The sequence below is a fragment of the Vipera ursinii genome (genome assembly GCF_947247035.1).
Source record: "Vipera ursinii genome assembly, chromosome: 1".
Lineage (NCBI taxonomy): Eukaryota > Metazoa > Chordata > Lepidosauria > Squamata > Viperidae > Vipera > Vipera ursinii.
In genome coordinates this window covers 336,503,745-336,522,967 of record NC_139512.1, presented here as the reverse complement: position 1 = coordinate 336,522,967, position 19,223 = coordinate 336,503,745, and the positions used below count along the sequence as shown (strand labels likewise).

Here is a 19,223-nt window from a genome sequence, read left to right as displayed (position 1 = left end):
GTGTGTGTGTGTGTAAGACCACCTGTATGGAGGTCTTGAGAGAAATTGAGCTGGAAAGTTGATGCCTATCCTGTGGAAGAGGCCTCTTTTCAATATTTGTAGGAAACAGGTACGAAAGGAAAGTGAAAACCACTGGAACAGAGACTAGCATCTTTTATTGATCTGTCAAGCCACTCCAGGAGGCTATTTGGCCAAAAAGCAGAGTAAAAAACATTCTGGCTCAAGCAGTTTTATTTTAAATCAACATAAGCAAGGAAAAGAAATTGCACAGTCACACTAAAACCCTTGACAGGAATGATCCGAGTCTCCAATGCAACTTTTAAAAAAAGTCAGCCCATTCTTTTTATTTTTACGTACTTCATTTCATTCACACACAGCAATATCTTGGTAACAAAAAGGTGCTCTACCTTTCTAGGGTGGGTGGGGACAGTTGCTTCCCAGTTGGAGAAATGACTGGTTCATTGCAGATTTGGGGCACCAAGAAAACACCTCCCCATATTGCTGGCAGAGGACTAACCACCCACCCCTGCCTTAGGTGGAGAGATGAAATATTAGCTGCTATTATGAAGAATACTAGTTATTTGGTCAATATTAACTAATATATTAAATGTTGGATGGGATTCCTGAAGATGACCCTTTCCCCCAACAAAGTTAGTCTCTGTCCCAAGCAATCACTGGAGTGGCCGTTCTTTTACAAGCCACACATCTGCCTTCCCTCCAAATGACAAACGCTGACCCAGAATTCACTTTCCCAGCACCACTTAAACGTGCAAGAGCTCTCAAGCATTATGGAACAGACTGAGCCACACTCACATTATTCAACAAACACATGAAACACTGACCTGTGAAGCCCGAGGGGTGGCGGCAGCAAGAAAGCAGATGTCCCCCCCCACACACACATACAACTTCCCTATAAGCCCTGTTGTCTTGTAACAGCACAGGCAATTTGCTAATGAACAACTTTGTACTTTCACACCTCTATGAACCAAGCTTGAAGGAATTTAAAGGCAATTTAGCTTAAATATAAAAATAAAGTTTCACTTTGTTAAAAAATGTTTAAATATTTTTTTTTTTAAATTTAGAATTAGGCAGGCTCACGCACACATTCACACCACTGGCAGCTGGCCTGACTTCCAAGAACAAAATTGGCTGAGAAGAACCGTTTTTTGTTGCCGAGCTGCTTGTCTACCCGCAATGGCTGACTGCTGTGACTCAAGCTCTTTTTAAGTTGGAAAAAAAACACCAGATTTCAGCCAGAGCCCCATGGGGCTTATGATTTTACTCTTCCGCCTTAGAAACATTTTTCCTCCTTACTCCAAGACCCAGCACAGAACAAGAACTTCCCACAAAGTCCTGGAGCCACCAAACATCAGGGAGGCAACCTTCCCGTCTTCCTCTGAAGGCTTTTGAGTCCAGACCCAAGTTGGCACTTCCAGCCTTCCAAGTTGAAGTCTTCACACTTCATTCAGCACATGTAGCCATGCAGTGACTGTCCACACCCAATTAGGCAGGGTTCGTCTCCGTTGGAGACAGGTCCCCTGAAAAATGTTTACAACAAGTCCGGCATTACCAACATGCCGCCACACATACAATTCAATTCTTCCTCCAAACTCAATTCACAGAGCAATAAAAAAGAACACAAACATACTGTGAGCAAAACACAGACATTTGAAGGCAAGGAGAGGGAAGGGCAGGGGGAAAGGAAAGGCTGCATAGATGGAAAGCTGTAGGGGTGAATGGCACTGTTCCTCACCAAACGCTCATGGAAGAAGCATACCAGTGGGGGAGATCCCCCTGGACCTCTGATGCCAAGACATTTCTCCATTTCATGTCGCCATCCAACCACTTCTCTGCTGTTAGGCTCTGTAGCCACAGCTAACCATGATTAACATCCCAACTTGGCTAAAACACATGAAGCCAAAAGGTTTTGGCAAGAAAGGGTGACTATCCCAATGGGACATAGGGGTCTTACTGTGGACTATGTTTTGATGAGAATTTGGATCAAGGAAGCCCTGGAGATTCTCTGGAAAAGGCTTCCAAAGAGGGAAGAGAGTGAGGATGAGAACTAACAATTGGTTTCAATCAGAAATATTTAAATGGCTAAAAGCCAAATACTTTCCCCGACACCCTACTCCCTTCACTAAGCAGCCAAAAGGGAATGAAGTTAAGGGCAGAGAAAGAAGGGAAGATTAATGGGAGAGGTCCACATGGAGAAGGGAAAATAGAGGATATGTACATTTTTTTCATCCAGACTCAGCTGTAGACTGTTCAAGTAAAAAGGGCTTAGTTTCTCCTATCCCGTTTGAAGGGGTAAAAATCACTCCAGAATAGCTTCCTGTGGTTGTTACAGAAAAGAGACTCCCAGGATAGTCCAGCTGAAGATGCGCACCAGAATAAGTCTTCCTTGGGTAGTATTAGGAGGATCTGACAGCAGATCAACTGGGAGTTGAAGTCCAGGTAGGAAGCTGCTCCTGGTTACTTTTTACGAGTATGCTGCCTCCGGGCCTGCAGCCGTTGGCGGGTTCCTGTCTTGGATCCTGCTCCAATTGAGAAGGTGGGTATTGCTGGCCCTGCAGGGACAGAAAAGCAAAAGGTTTTCACAAGAGGTTGTTTGGGCATAGAAAGTATGTCAAATAACCGGTGGGATTGCGTAGCATGCTACTCTTAAGTGATTTTCAGTCTCTGGATTCTTTCGAAGAATGTGCCATCAGCGTCTGATAAAGGTAAAGGTTCCCCCGCACACGCATGCTAGTCGTTTCCGACTCTAGGGGCCGGTTCTCATCTCCGTTTCAAAGCCGAAGAGCCAGCGCTTGTCCAAGGATGTCTCCGTGGTCATGTGGCCGGCATGACTAGACGCCAAAGGCGCACGGAACGCTGTTACCTTCCCACCGGAGTGGTCCCTATTTTTCTACTTGCATTTTTATGTGCTTTTGAACTGCTAGGTTGGCAGAAGCTGGGACGAGTAACAGGCGCTCACTCTACTACGCGGCACTCGGGATTCGACCCGCCAATTGCCGACCTTCTGATCAACAAGCTCAGCGTCCTAACCCACTGAGCCACCGCGTCCCTTATCAGCATCTGATACTTAATGCCAATAATTTTAGATTTAGAACTATAATGTCAACCCTTCCTTATTTTAACAATGTATTTTGTTTTAAATCCCCCTCATCCCCTTGCCCACAAAACAAGCCAAAAAAACTGTTCTGAGGTGATTTAACTTTGTCTGATCCTTGCATTCTAAATGTTGCAAAAAGATTGCCCGCCTTGTATAAACGGAATGGCCCCCTGCCCACCAAGTTCCAAAATCCTTACCAAAAGCAGCAGGTGTCACTCCTCCAAAGGTGGGGGTGATAGGTGTCGCAAAGGAAAGGTTGCAGCTCCCTACTGTGCCACCACCTGGAGTAGGTGTACTTTGCCCAAATGTAGGCGTGGGAGTTCCTAACCACAAAATAGTAGCAAAATGAAGTGTCTATTAGAGAATGTGTTCACATTATGGAGAAACAAGATCACCAATCCCTGCCTGACACTGTCAGGGATACATGAAGGACAGGAACTACTTTCTCTGAAGGTTTTATACAAAAGACAATTGTTTTACCCCAATACAAGAGCACCAAAGGAGTCTACCAGCCCTTTCCTCTCCTGCATTCTACTTTTCAAGGAGAGCATAGGGAAACAAATAGGGCTGGAGGAAATGAGACTTGCATTTAGGAGACAGAATGGAAACAGAATTTGATCTGTGTGCATCTGCCTGAACAGAAATACGAATTCACCTCCTCTCGATGGCCTCAAATATAAAGCTAGGACTTCTAGACCACGCCCTAGGAATCAAAACAGCCTACAGCAGACATGTCAAACACAAGGCCCGGGGGCCAGATCTGGCCCGCAAAGTGGTTTCATGTGGCCCCCGAAGCCATCCTGGAAACAGTGAGGGAACAGTCCCTGCTGCCTTGGCCCTGGCCCAGAGACCCTCCTTCTGCCAGAGACCCCCAGATCTGTCCCACTCCTGCCCAGGCCCCCCATAGGCACCCTTGATGCCAATGATGTAGAGCTGGCCATGCCCACCCAGTAGGCCATACGCACTCCAGCTGCGCCCACCCAGTAGGCCACACCCACCCTGGCCATACCCACCCGGCCCCCTGAGGGCAACCACAATGCTGATGTGGCCCTCAATGAAATGGAGTTTGATACCCCTGGCCTACAGGAATAGCGAAACTAGAAAACAGCAATCCCTGCTAAAGAATAAGTAGGAATATTGAAGAACCAAGAGGCCAAGCAAAGGGGACTCACCTCCGAATGCTGGCTTGCTCTCAGGTGTACTTGGGACGTTGAAAGCAAAGGCAGAGTTTTGGTTCTGGGTACCCAGAGGGTTTTGTGCCAAGGAAGTTCCAAAGGGTGTCACTCCGTCTGCAGCTCCGCTCTGCCCGCTGCCAAAGCCAAATCCAACCGTGGGCACGCCTGTGCCTGTAGCACTGGCACCAATGCCAAAAGCACTGCCTGCTACCCCTTGGGGATTCGATGCCCCAAAGGTGAAAGGAGCTGGGGCTGAACCTCCAAACACAGAGCTTCCTGGGCCGCTGCTTGTAGTCTGAGTGCTGGATGTGGTGGCTGTCCCAAAAGAAAAGATGGACGATGCAACTCCAAATGCCGGCTGGGAAGTATTTTTGGCTCCAAAAGATGCCAAAGGGCCAGGCCCTCCAAAAGGGGTCTGTGTAGAGCTACCAAATGCTGGCTGGGCTGCAGGTTGGGCTACTGAGCCAGTGAAGCTGAAAGGAGTCCCAAAGTTCAGTGGCCCTGCAGCCAGTGGCTTGAGAGCTGCCTGCTGGCCCTCAGGCACACCTGCATCAAAAGCCAGCTGGCTTGTAGCTGCAGGGTACGGAGGGGGTGGTTTTGAGGCGGCTCCAAAGGTACTGCTGAATGCAGAGGCATAAGACCCGAAGGTCAGTGGACCCTGTGTGGTGGCTGATGGTGCTGAAGAAGCCTGTGTGGAACTGCTGCCGCCGCCACTGAAAATGCTGAAGCCAGCATTGGCTGTGGTGGTGGCAGCAGCAGCAGCAGTAACAGTGGGAGCAGAGTTAGTGGTGCTGGGGGGTGCCAAGAGATTGACAGTGGCGCCTGTAGAAGTAGCTTGCTTGCCAAACTGGAAAAGAGGCATGGCAGCTGCGCTGGCACTGGGTGCAGCCCCAAATAGCAAGGGCTGAGATGCCAATGTGGAGACAACAGCGGCAGGAGTGCTATTGCTGCTGCTGTTGCTGGGGGCAGCGGCAGAGGATGGAATGCCCGGCCCGAAACTGAACACAGGTTTGCTCATGGAGACAAATGTCACACTTGCTGATCCAGGGGGTGACACTGAGGTGGCAATAGTCGCTTCTGAGAGAACGGGGAGCCCTAGACTGCTTGAGGCATTAATGGCAGGAAGGCCAGATGCTGCTGCTGCTGGCTGAGAGGCCTGACTGAATGTGAAGGGAGAAGATGATGTGGTTGTGGGCAGGACAGCAGTTGCTGGTGTGGACAGTGACCCAAAGATGGGCTTGAATGTGCTGCTGGGAGCAACAGGAAGTGCCAAAGAAGGCGCAGATTGCGCAGTGGCAGAAACCACCATGGTGCTACTTGCGGAGAAGCCAAAGTTCTCACTTTTTGCTGGGCTGCCAAACACTGGTTTGAAAATAGGCACCGTGCTGGGTGCAGAAGAAGATGGCGCTGTTGCAGCTGAGGAGGGCTTGTCGACTGGAGGACTGGTGAGGATCCCAAAGAGGATGCTGGGCTTTGGAGCAGACGAGGGCTTGGACGGAGTGTGGCCCAGCTCAGAAGAAGCTGTCACCAAAGTGCCCGGGTTACTGGTGGGCAGGGAAGGGCCTGAAGAAGGAGAAGCAGTGGACAGGGGAACAGGTACGTTGAGTGTCGGAGGCTTAGGTGCCTCAGGGGATGTCACCGGCACAGAGGAGCTCAAATCCAGCGAGGCAGAGAAGGCTGGTATCTGAGGACTCCCTTTAGTCCCTGGAACTGTCTTGGCTGGAATGGAGGGAAGAGAAAATGGAGAAAAGCACATTACTGTAATTAGGAGACATTGTTCCGCAGTAAACCATTAAGAAATGTTATTTATTTACATCAGACAATCTGGAATGCATAAATGTTATCTTCCCCCCTCCTCTTCTGTATTTATTGCAGAATAGAATTTGTTTCACTTTTTTATAGACAGAGAAAAGGAGTGATATTTCCACACTTCCATCTTTCTTAAACCAATCCAACCTGTCATTACAACCAAGGGAAACGTTCAAGAATTAAATTTTTAGTTTGGGACAAATTCAAATCTAGACGCATCAAAAAGGCAAAAATATTCTGGATTTATTGTCCAGCGTGGATTGAGTGTGGAGAACATTTCTCTAGGTTGCATGATAAATATTTCGCAATCTTATCTTATCCTCTCTTATCTGTTATAGGCCATTTTGTTTGTTAATCTCTAGAAAATGGTCTGTAACAGTCAGCTATTTGGCATTTAGGAGCTAGCTTAGCAGGATTACAAATATCTAATTAGAAATTCTTCAGATAATAAGCAGAAAGAAATAGATTATAATTCTACAAAACTGAACATTAAAAACATGTTTAAGGATTTTCCAAATTGCTCTAAATGTCCCCTGAAAAAGAATATACTCATCATTTAAAAAGAAAACCAATCAATGGACTGAATAGGTCCCTGGAGGAGGGAATTTCTCAAAAGTAAAAAGCTCTGCTTCAAAGCTGGCAATCTGCCAGGCCTAAGGAGTTCAACAGTATCCCCACCATTTGAGTGGAGAACTGAGTTCAAGGGAAAGATTACATTTTGGTCTCCAGAAGATCTTTGCTGGGCGAGAAGATCTCCAGTCCTTTTCTCTTAATAACTGGAAAAATATTTTTGAACAAAGAGAACATTTTTCTATATGAAGAGGTAAAGAACAACCCTTTTTCTGTATGGAAAAGGCTTAAGTTGCTTCTGCCTTTCCCCTTTGGCTCAAGAGGAGAAAGGAACAGCCTTGTCAGTTAAGTCTGTTAGCTGAATAGTTTCTGCATTATAAATACAAAGAATTCATGAATTTGTGGGACCATGTGATTTTTTTTTAAGGTAAGGTTTAAGGCTATGAAATTCAGCCTATCTCTGGATCTTTGGAAAGAAAGAGAGAAGCAAGGTTCTGTACTTTGAAACTTGTTCAGAACATCATTTTTAATGGAACCATCCATAATATTTTAATGAACATAAAATCAAAACTCTAACCCTATCCCTTTCTAGTCATCAGATTAGACCTAGATTTCTTACAGGAATCATAGCGCTGATCCCCTTGTATCCATTCATCAACATCCAATTCTATAGGAAGCTGCTAAATACTTAAGAACAGCTTCAGAACCACCAGTTTCAGAGTGTAGGCCAGGGGTAGGCAACCTCGGCTCTTTTATGACTCATGGACTTCAACTCCCAGAATTCCTGAGTCAGCTATGCTCATAAAAGAGCCGAGGTTGCCTACCCCTGGTATAGGCCTTTATCGCACTCAAGGGTTCTTTAAAGACAGGCAATGAGTACCCCTTTCCCTCTGAAATTGCTCACCTGCTTGTGCTGAAGAGTTCTTTCCTTCTTGCATGTTCTTCAGGCTCTCCAGAAGAGGATTGGTTGCGGCAGTAGAGATGGGCAATGACACAGGTGTTGGTTTGGTGGACATCAATGAAAAGTTCAAAGTTTGAGATGAAGAGGTAGTCTCCACGGGTGGACTTGGGGCGGAATCTGTTGGGGAAACCATTAGAGCTTTCTGGAAATTTCAATGTCACAAGAGTCCACCATCTAGCATCTGCTGACATTAAAGCCAACTAATGAATCTATGACTAGCAAGAACCAATAGAACAAGCAAAGAAGACATTTTAAGGACTTGCATAGAAAGAGAGTCACCATCATTACCCACTTTTAGTTCGTAAAAGTAAAGACTTCCTGGTCAGTCATGTCCAACTCTAGGGCACGGAGCTCATCTGTTTCTTGGCTGAGGGAGCCAATATTGTCCAAAGACAATTTCTACGGTCATATGGCCAGCACGGCTATATGCCAAAGGTGCAAGGAACGCTGTTACCTTCCTACCAAAGTGGTACCTATTAACCTACTTATATTTGTATGCTTTCGAACTGCTGGGTGGGCAGGAGCTAGGACAAATAATGGGAGTTCAGCTCTATTGTGTAGAGCTTGGGTCTTGAACCTGGACTGTCAGCTCTCCACTGACAAGCTTAGTCTCTTTAACCACTGAAGTATCGCGCCCCCTATCTAGTTTGTATAAATCTCTTATTTGGGTGGCAGACTCTTAAAGTGCAGCCTGGAGCAGACAACGAGAACACCTACCAATGTTTTCTTCTAAGATTTTGTTGAACCACTGTAGTGTTGCTTTCTTCTCTGCATCTAAGTCTTCTGGGGTGACTGTATAGCCCAGCTGAGGTGGTGGAGGCTGCCAAGAAAATATCTTAAGCATTTGTTCTGAAGGAGCAAGACAGCACTTTCATAAATAGCACCAAACAAAAGACAGAGGTATTCTTCCCTTAGCTCTGGGAATGTATAAATAAACCGAAAGATTACATTACTTTAATGCTTCCCACTTTTTTCTCAAGCATCAAGGCATATGGTGTGTTTGACTAAAGTCAAAAGCGTAGCAGCACCCATCCTACTCAATTTAACTATCTTGTTTTCTTGGCTGGATATCTTATCACCTGCCATATGATGTCTCAAATATGTGCCAACATTTCTTATTCCTGGAAGAAAGGAGGAGGGAAAGAAAGAAGTCACTGAAGAGTTATACCAAGGCAAAATTATCTCCATGATGAGCTGAAAGTAGCTGAATCTTCCGCTTCCGCTTGCCATTGCTTCCTGATGAAGATGGTGAACTCACATAGTTGCATTTATTCTTCAAGGGTGAGTCTGAAACTGAGACCAAGTTGACAAATTATGCATGTGGCTACCCAATCAGAAGCAGCTCAGGCTTCTCTGCAATAGTAATTATCCATGTCTGAATGCAACATCTTTGAAGGCTTAAAAACAGACAAGCATAATATGAACACAGAGGCTACAAAAAAGTAAATAGAAAGAAATTAGGCTGATGTACTGTAAGAATATTTATATTTCAGTATTAGCAATGAAAATGTCAACATTTCCTCCAGAGATATCAATATATTCTTAAGTGCTCTTAACAGAATCTCCCAACTGATTAGAGAGCATTCAACAGAGGGGGGAAAAGATAAGAGAGTTAAGTCCTCTTAGCAATCTTCACAGGTAAGAATTGGGACTCAGAATATAGGTCTGAAATGTGAAAACACCACATTGCCATTATTGCACTGAGGTGATTTATTATTATTATTATTATATTATGAGAAGATGCAAACTCATCCCAATCCATCTGTGTAAGTCACTCTAGAGTAGCTTGTTGTGAAACAGACATTCTCCTGCCTTACCGACAATGTAATTTTTATTTACTTCTTTTTTTGCTTTAGGATCCTCCCTTCACACCCCAGACTCAAAGTTGCACCTCAGTTTTGCTCTCCAATCCTTCTTGGCCCATCCCATCCCCACCCCTTAAACTTACTCTTCTCTTCCTGCGTGTCTTTGTCTGCTGTCACAGGCATTTGCGAGTTGGATTTCTGAGGCTCTTCTTCACTGTAGCAACAGGAGAAACCAAGTGAAAGAGAATGGTTAAGCAATTCCTCTTCTGAACTTCTGGCTCGAAGATTTGTAGAAGGGTGATCAGAGGTAGGAGGAAGATTTGCTTCTCTCATCCCTACCATTTTTCCTCCCATATACTATTGTCATTCATTTTATGGACAGTAGCTGGTCGCATGCCCTTTGGATGTTGGTTTGAGGATTCTCAGGGTAATGCAAGCAGACATCTTATGAAAGCAGTCACCCGATTATGTTCCTCTGAAGACCCCCACCCCACCCCACAAACAAAAAATTCCAAGCAACAGATTGCAAGACAACAACTGAAAACATTGCACATCCTCAATCACTACTAGCCATTTCAATTTATCTAATGGTCAGGTAAGCTTTAGAATTGCATTCTGGTAAAATGTCATGGAAAATGCTTTCTATTTAATAGCCGGTTCCTTTTTCAATAAATACATTCCCTTCCCCCCCAAAAAATAAAAAAAATAAAAATAAAAGCTCAGACAGGATCTTGCCTAATTAAAACCACAGACAAAAACCTTCTTTCTTGCATAACCTTCACCAAGGGGAAGAGCCTTGGTGGAGCAGTGGGCTAATGCCTCCTTAAGTAACACCAGCTGCCTGCAATTAGTGCAGGTTCGCATCCCACCAGGCTCAAGGTTGACTCAGCCTTCCATCCTTCCGAGGTAGGTAAAATGAGGACCCAGATTGTTGGGGGCAATTAAGCTGACTTTGTAATAATGCCGCTTGGGGTGTGTGTGAAAGCCCTAACAAGCAGGCATATACATAGAATGAAGGCTACTGCTAAGCTTGTAAGCCGCCCTGAGTCTTCGGAGAAGGGCGGGATATAAATGTAATAAAAATAAATAAAATAAAAATAAGACAGATCTTCACACGATGTTTAAATGCAGGAAAGATGTCTTGGTTCAGCCTTGCCAATTAAACAAGAGAAGGGAGGAATCATATGCTGCAGATATATCTACAGAGAGCCAACTGCTGATGTAGTGGCTAAAGCATCAGGCTAGAAACTGACAGACTGTGAGTTCGAGCCCTGCTTTAGGCAAAAAGTGAACTGGATATCTTGGGCCAGTCACTCACTCTTAGCCCTAGCAAGCAGGCAATGTCAAACCACTGCCAAGAAAACTGTATGGATTTGTGCAGGCAGTTGCCAGAAATCAACACTGGCTTGATGGCACACACAAAAAAAGCATGTTTATGGAAAACGACAGGATCAGAAAAAGGCCTTAAAAGAATTGTATCATACTTGATCCTTCCAGTTTCTGATAACCCTAAGTCTAAGGAATATCAAAAGGGTAAAGAAAAAGCTGCACTTACGTGATGTTGGAGCTGGGATATCTTGCTTTCTTGTTAGGCCTTTCAGGTGTTTGAGACCGAGAGGATGCCGGGCTGGAAAGAGGAGAGGAACCTGGTCCCGTTCTCTTCCATAGCTAAAGGAGAGAAAACAAAGCAAGAAGTACTATTAGAAACAAGAAGAATCTCTTTAATATCTTATTTAGGTTTTCAGCAGAACGTTTACATATAAATTTAACGTAGTCCCTTTTGAAATCTACTTACACAGGAGTTGAATGGCAAGAAGAATTTTCCGCGATTAAATGCTGCCGTCTAAAACTTACAGAGTTATAATAAACTTGCTTAAGAACCCTCGTGCCCACTTTTATTCTTGAAGCACTATCCAATTACTGGTCCCCGTGACACTGTTGCTCTACTAGGTTCCCCAACTCAACTGTATCTCCTTGTTTCAGTCTCTTGGTAGTCTCTGCCTGGATAGTTTGTTTTGAGGAGAAAGTTAGACTTACTCTCCTGACGAGTCTGCCTGAGTATAGCCATTGCAACTGGCTACCTTCAGGTCCTGTGAAACTGTCAGCCATTGCTAGGATTTGCTGGCTGTTTGATCCCAATAGGCTCTTCTAATTCTGTCTGTTGTCTACAAGTTCCCTGATAATTTTCTGCAATGGCTGGCGGGTAAAAAGCCAAGGGACTTTGAACAATTCATGAGAGGCTGCATGTACCCCACTTTTATTATTTGGACGGATATGTGATGAAGATATCATCCAGGTATGGATTTCCATATGTGCCCTGCAGATTCAACTATCAACTGGGACTGTCAAAGTCGCTAAGATCTTAGTAAACAACTTGGATAACCATTATCAGACTGGATGAAAGGATTTAATGTAGCAGTATAATGCGCAGCATACAAATCAGTAGCAAGGTTTGTCCACCACTGATAAATCCACCAACTAAGAAGCAACTCCAGACCCTCTTCTGATAACTTCTATTCATACTCATCAGATCCCGTGAAAAGCTTGGGTTGAATTCATAGATCATTTTTTGATAACTTATGTAAACTGGCAAACTAAACTTCACTGATCTGCAGTCATATTTTCACGTTTTAAGAGTAAAATCCCTTTATTGCCATATGTGTTCTTCTAATGTGAGAACACAGTAAAACTAATATTTGTATGCAGATTAATCAAGTTTTGTTCAAGAGAACAGCCAGTTATCATTACATCTTTGTTCTGGGAACACAGCTGGGAAATACCTACAGTGCCTCATGCATTAAAGGAGTTAATCATCTAACAATGCACCTGTGAGAGACCTCTGGTGGAGCTGTATGAGCTGGCAATAGCATTGCGGAGAGAGCTTGGTATACCACCCACAGACAGACTGTTCACAGAACTGAGGGAAGAAGTGCGCGATCTCTTGGAGGAGCAATCTTCTAGGCAGTGGGAAGAAGCAAGTCCCCGCTTCAGAGAGCCAGGCCTAGAAAAAGAGACAGAGATAATAGGCATACTGCAAGGCAATCAGATGGATTTTGCAGAAGCACAACTTCCAAAGTCCAATGAAGAAACTTATCTTGTTTCTTACGGTTTTATGAGCACAGAGACTATACAATACATTTCCAGCAGAGCCAAACTGCAATTATTTCCCAGGAAAAAAGCCCTTGGAATTATGTTCCAGCTTTCAGAGGCCATTTATCAATAATAATAATAATAATAATAATAATAATAATAATAATAATAACAACAACAACAACAACAACAACAACAACAACAACAACAACCTTCTCTTCTGTAACTTCAAAGCTACAGAATGCATTCTCCCAGGTGCTGTACTCAGTCCTACCTTTGAAAGATTTGTGAAACTACATCTCTTTAGTCAGGCATTTAAAAACTTATTTATATAATTTACCTTTCATATGTCTAGAGCCCCTCCTTCCCCATCTCCTTCCAAGGAGGATTTGGGGTGATGTACAACATAATATAACCCGTAAATAAAACATAGAAAAATTAATAGTAAAATTAAAAATTAAACCTAAGATAGCCTTTTAAAGGAGGAAGAGGCTCTCAAGGGACTAGCCAGTCCCACGGTTGTGTGATCCTGTGTGCCCTCCATGCAAGTTCGCAGAGTTTTGATCCCTTTGCAGAAGGCCAAGAGACTGGGGGGGGGGCTTTCCTCATCTCTGGGAGCAGGATGTTCCATAAAGCAGGGAAAGTAGCAGAGAATGATCTCTTCCTAGACCCTACCAGTCGAAATTCTTTGACTGACAGGGTCTGTAGCATATCTTCCCTGCCTGGTTGAATCAGATGGACTGATGAGATTGGCAGAAGCTGGTTCTGTAGGTACCTTGGTCCTATGCCATGCAGGCTTTATAGATGATAACCAAGACCTTGAACTGGACCAGAAGCAAAATGGTACCCAGTGTAGTTTGCGGAGCAAGGGTTATTATATGTTCCCTTCTTCAGGCATCCAGTATGGCTCGTGCACCTACATTCTCTACCACTGAACCTTCCACCTACTTTTCAGAGGTAGCCCCATATAGAGCGCGTTGCAATAGTCCAATCAGGAGATGACCAGAGATATAGACTCCCTTTCCAGGAAAAGGCATAACTGGAGCACAACACAGAGTTGGGCAAAGACCCTTCTAGCCATGGCCATCACCAGAATTTCGAGCAGAGGACCACATTATGCATCAGGTTTGTCTGAGATAATACAATCCCATCCAAGACTAAAGATGATAAATTCCTGGGTACCCTAATCCTAACCCTCTCTATCCTACCAGGGTTCAGTTGAAGTCTGTTGTTTCCCCATCCAGATCCTGCAGCCTTCAGGCATTGTGAAAGAAGGTCCACTGCAACGCTCACTTCACCCAGGACGGATATATATATGAGTCTATTGGTGATACCTTACCCCATGGAGATAGATGATGTCACCCAGCAGTTTCATGTAGATGTTGAAAAGGAATGGAGAGAACGCTGAACCCTGTAGCGCTCCATAAAGGAAGGGCCATGAGTTGAACTTCTCACTCCCTATCAACACCAACTGGGACTGGCCTCAAAGGAAGGAAGTAAACCAGACAAAATTGTGCTGTCCAACCCCAACTCCTCAAGTTGCCCAAAAGGACACCATGCTTGATGGTATCCAAAGCAGCTGAGAGGTCAAGGAGAATAAAGATGGAAGCACCACCTCCATTTTGCTCCTGCCAGAAATCATCCATAAGTGCGACAAAGGCCTGTAAGCTAACTGAAAAGATCCAGATAATCCATTTCCTCCAGGATCCTCTGGAATTGCAATGTCACCATTTTCTCTACCACCTTTCCTAAAAATTCCCATTTTACCTACTTCACTAATTCATTTAACTGGATTACACACATACTATAATCTGGATCCTTCAACTGACAGAAGTAACAACTGAGGAGAAAGCGGTTTAAACATGTCCCTCAATCAACGGTCTCTTCTCCAGAATATACATGGGATCAGTTGTTAGCATTATAAAAGGAAAACATTTCTCATTCTCAGCAAAGCTCCTGGCACTTACTTGGGCACAAGAGATGCAGGTGCTCCATTGGCCACCAAAGGCTCAAATGCAGAATGACCACTTCCAGTACTATCATGGCGCCTGCAGAAAATAAAAAAGATTAAAAGGATGATTTCTGGTGGGAACAAGAACATATCCTGTCTTTCAGCAATCCCAAAAATCTCTGGTCCAACTTGTTCACTATAATGAACATACTCAATTCCATCAATAGGGAGGATGATCAAAGGAAAAAACATGTTGGCAATTTTTAAAAGTTGAATCAGAAACAGATTTCAATTTGGAAAAGTTATTTAATATGTTAAATATTTAAACTGTTTTCAAACTTAAAATGCCATGAGTAATAAAGTTCCAGTACTCATTATGGCATCTGCTATACCCCTTCACTGCAGGGGGAAAAATTCTCCAGGTATAGCATTCTTATTTAAAATGTGTACAAAGTCTATGAAACAATTTATTGGCTTTATATAAATGTCCTAAAATATTAGAAGAGCAAGAAATACAGCTACAATTTCTGAAAATAAGTTATCTGTAGTCAAAATAACTGGTTGGTTTCCTAACAAAGATGAAAAATCCCAAAAAACACAGGCCCAAATGATTGGTCCAGATACATTTGTTACAGAGAACATTTGATATTAGATGGCTCAAAACCATACTAAGGTGCACATTCCTGCCTGCGACAGATTTTTTCAATCATTAGCATGGTAGTATTTGGAGTCAAGTAAAGCATGAGGCAATCTGATAGTAACTTACAGAAGGTACTGGAGAAAATATTGCTGAAAGCATTCTGATTCTTGTAAGTCTTGTTGCTTGGCAGAACAAGTCCTGATCGCAATTTGTTTACACACAAAACTATATGTTTTGCAAATCTATTACTTGTTTGTTGGAGTGCAGAGCTTGCTAAATCTCTCATGCAGAACCTTTACAAGAAATATGGAAGAATATCTGTCTTGATCTGAGGATTAAAATACTAAAACCTTTCCCTATGTAAACAGTATTGCTATGATCCATCTCAGAAAGTATTTTGTTCAGATTAATGTTGAGCTCCATTCAACTTGAACCAAAGCATTTTAACTACTGTGCTAGTTTTCTGCAGCAACCAGAAGGAGACCATTAGCTATTACCTCTTCTTGTTCTCCTGACCACTTGGAAAGTTCTGCTCCTCCTCTTCTTCCTCCACAGCTCTCTTCCGGCTCTCTTTGAGAGCATTCAAGACAGTTTCTTTTGCGCATGGATCCAGGATAGTATTAGATGCTGAAGAGAAAGCCACAGGAGAAACCAACTGCTCCAACCTGTCAGATGAAATGGCAGTAGTTACAAAAATGTGAATTTCCTCTCATTGTCCATAGGATACCCCAGGAACTAAGTTATACCCATTCCTCATGCCCACAGGACCTATCCAATGAGATTCTGGTTGAAAACTGGCTGAATATAGGTAATCTGTTCACATCAGTTCAGGATTTACTTGTGACCTCACAAAACACTTCTAAGGCAATATGACAAGTGGTTAAGAAGTCATTTTAAGGCCAAGAATTGTGGAGGGTGATGACAGTAAGAATAGCTCAGTCAGTTCAACCAATAAAATAACCAAGATGTGTCCTAAGTAACTGGACTACAAGGAAACAGCTTAAGAGACTGCTAGGCTTTCCACAATATTTACATATATCACTATAAATCAGGAAGAGGAATGAGAAATGAGATCACTCTAAGAGAAGACTTTTCTGCGGTCAAGCCTGCAATCTAAAAACTGCCCAAAAGCAATTAGTGAAGCAAACTCACAGTGGAGAACGGCCAAAGTTGCTTTCTGGCCGAGCAATCTTCACTGTTACAGGGCTGTGGGCCATGCTAGAATGGTGAATAGATAGCCTATTTTTTCGCCGATACTCATCCCAGCAAATTGAAGGCAGGGTTCCCAATGCAGCATATTGGGCTTGCTGGATAGGATAGCGCCGCCGAGGAGTCAGCATAAAACGAGTTGAAGGACTCAGGTGATCCCTAGAAAGAATGGAGAATAAAGCATGTAATCAAAGAAAATGGAGAAATGATATAAGCAGCAAGCCTGTTCCTGTAAAAAATGCCAGCAGAAAATGCATCTCAGACCAAATATACAGCACCTTTTATATCCATTATATTCATTACTTAGTTTGTCAGCAAAGGATAGGTACAGAAAACCAAAATGCTTTAAGTCCTGTTTCCTCATTCAGCAACAGAGAGATATCACTTCCCATCAGTTCATACTGTAAAGTTATTTTAGAAGTGCAAATAGAAAATCTATCACACTATTCTCAGAACATCAACCTGAAGATCAATAAATCTAGATAGTGAGAGCACTGTGTACTCAAGGTGGTTTGTAGCAAACTTCAGTTACGGAATTCATTCACTTATTTTTGAGTTAAATTTTTATCTAATTACCCAATTTAAGTGAAAACTGAATCACTGGAGAATATTGATTTACAATAAGGACAGAACATCTGTCATGCACACATAATAGCTGTTTACCTCAGTTAATATATTCAGCCTGGCTTACAACCTTGAGAAAAACCTTGATTCTTAGTCAATAGCACGATCCACTTAGACTTCCAGCTCTCTCCCTACTACCATCCCATCTGGTTTGAATACAATATGAGAAAGGTGGCAAATGTGCCATAGACACATGCAGCAGCAAGGGAATTTGAGCTTCTGCACCAGGAAACCCAAAGCACAGATGGAAGAGTAAACTGAGAAGAGCTCTGATAAGGCAATGGTAATGGATGAGGGAAAAGGACAAAAGAGCATCTTGGAGAAGGCAGTGAAATCAAGCTAAGTTTAATATCAGAATGAACTGAGAGATTAAACAATAAAACATAGTATGATGAAGATGCTGTAATTAAATTATTCCTTTTCCCCAGGCAATGTAGAGCATCTCACCTTTCCAAATCTGTTTTTTATTTCCCTAAAACCAAGGTCAAGCAAAACAGCAAACATCTCTGACCGACAGAATGAAACATGTATAGAAGAGGAAGAAAAAGAGCCTCAGTAAAGGGGAAAGGATGGGATGAGAACAGGGTATCTGAGGGACGGGATGAAATTGTAACAATTACACAAAAAAAACCTATTAATTACAGGAAGCCCATAAAATAGGAGAAGATACAAAGCAGAAAGAACAAAAAGAATGCCATTATGAACAGCAAAAAGTTAGTCCAACTTCTATAGGAGAAATGACTTGTTCTGAACACTTAGAGAGCTCCACCAAATACCAAGCTCAACCGACTGGTCCAAAATATGCTTTGTTCCATATGCCTCTGCATGTGTGTGTATTGATATTTTCATATAAATACACCCACTCAAATTAGAGCATACATGCTGCAAATATGCGCATGCAGTTTGAATGTATACAGCTACATTTTCCCATACTGTACACAAGCAGAGGAGGAGAAGAGAAGCAGGTTCTAGCCTTATTTTCTCCCGTGATTCCCTAACCAAGTTTGAAGGAAGAGAAAGCATGTCATTGGAATATTGCTGGGTACCCAAGGAAGGAGAAACATCCATCAGGTCAAGTGCATGCGCCTCTTGCCTTTCACAACTGGAAAACCCCCAAGAACCCGGGCAAGATTGTTCCAAGTTCCACCTCCATTCTGGCCGCACAGGCATAATAGGAAGGTGTATAGATTTGCAATGCAATCCCAGCAGGGCTCGTCTTAAGAAAAAAGCGGAAAGGGCGAGAGGGGCTCCAGTACAATTCCCTTACCCGCAAACCTGCCCCCGCCTCCTTTCAGGCACGAGCAGTCCGGGCGAGGAGTAGTTCATGGAGGGGCCGCCGTTGGCCAGGACCGTATCGCTACTCTTGGAAGCAAAGGAGATGCGGTGGGTCAGCAAGAGGCTCCCCCTCCGGTCCTTGCTGCCGCCTAATCCCGAGGATGCTATCCAGGATCCCGCAGCCGCCGCTGCCACGATCAGAGAGAGCGTAGCGCCAGAGAGGCCCAACACGAGCACCAGCAAAGAGAGCGACGCTGCTGCCAGTCCCGCCACCGCCAGCACTGCCACGGGAAAGGCCCAGGCTCCCTCCAGAAAGCCGGAACCGGCAGCCACCCTTCTCCTGGTCCGCTGCTGTTGCCGTCCCCGCCGCCGCGACGGAGGCCACCAGCCCCAGCCGGGCGTCGAGCCGGCCCGAGACATCGAGGCCGCGGCGGCTGTCTTCCCTCCTTCCTCTCACGGTTCCCCCTTCCCTTGCCCAGCATGCACCGCGCGCCAAAGAGAGCGAGCGAGCGAGCGAGCGAGAGGCGGCAGCCGGGCAGGCGAGCTGGGGTGGGCGTGGCCTTGAGGTTGAAGGAGTTATTAGCGCGAAGCGAGAGAAAGGAGGCGTGACTCGTGGAGGCGGGCTGTCTCGTGGCGGGCGGCGTAGAGAGCGAGAGAGACCTGAGGGAGCGCTGCGCGTTTGCTGACTCGTGTCTGAACTAGCTAACTGACCAAAAGGCCCGCTCGTTGCGGCTTTTCTTTCCGCCCGTTTCCTTCTGAAGGGAAGGAACAGCTCATGTCACCCTAGATGGGAAATCAAAGCCACTGCACCAGCAAAATCCCTCCTCTCTCTCTCTCTCTCTCTCTCTCTCTCTCACTTATTTCCGATGGGGAATACTGGAGCAATAATTTTGTATTATACCTGCTGATGGCGCTTTATGTTACCGTAGTAGTATAAAGAGCAACTTACTGCCCAGGGCAGAGTCTCCAGCACTTCTAATGTCTATCGGTAAAATTAAT

General features: G+C 44.2%; 1 protein-coding gene across 1 annotated transcript; it reads right to left on the bottom strand.

Annotated features, from left to right (window-relative positions):
• Positions 1-138: 138 nt before the first annotated feature.
• On the bottom strand, positions 139-18,683 carry LOC310649825 (nuclear envelope pore membrane protein POM 121C-like). Its single transcript, XM_083378624.1, has 13 exons — positions 18,217-18,683; positions 16,269-16,484; positions 15,614-15,781; positions 14,493-14,573; positions 12,262-12,436; positions 10,991-11,103; positions 9,579-9,649; positions 8,799-8,923; positions 8,348-8,450; positions 7,574-7,747; positions 4,288-6,009; positions 3,313-3,438; positions 139-2,570 (listed from the first exon to the last, which is right to left on the bottom strand). The coding sequence occupies exons 1-13, from the start codon at positions 18,642-18,644 to the stop codon at positions 2,476-2,478; spliced, it is 3,597 nt and encodes a 1,198-aa protein (XP_083234750.1). The 5' UTR covers positions 18,645-18,683; the 3' UTR covers positions 139-2,475.
• Between the last annotated feature and the right edge of the window lie 540 nt (positions 18,684-19,223).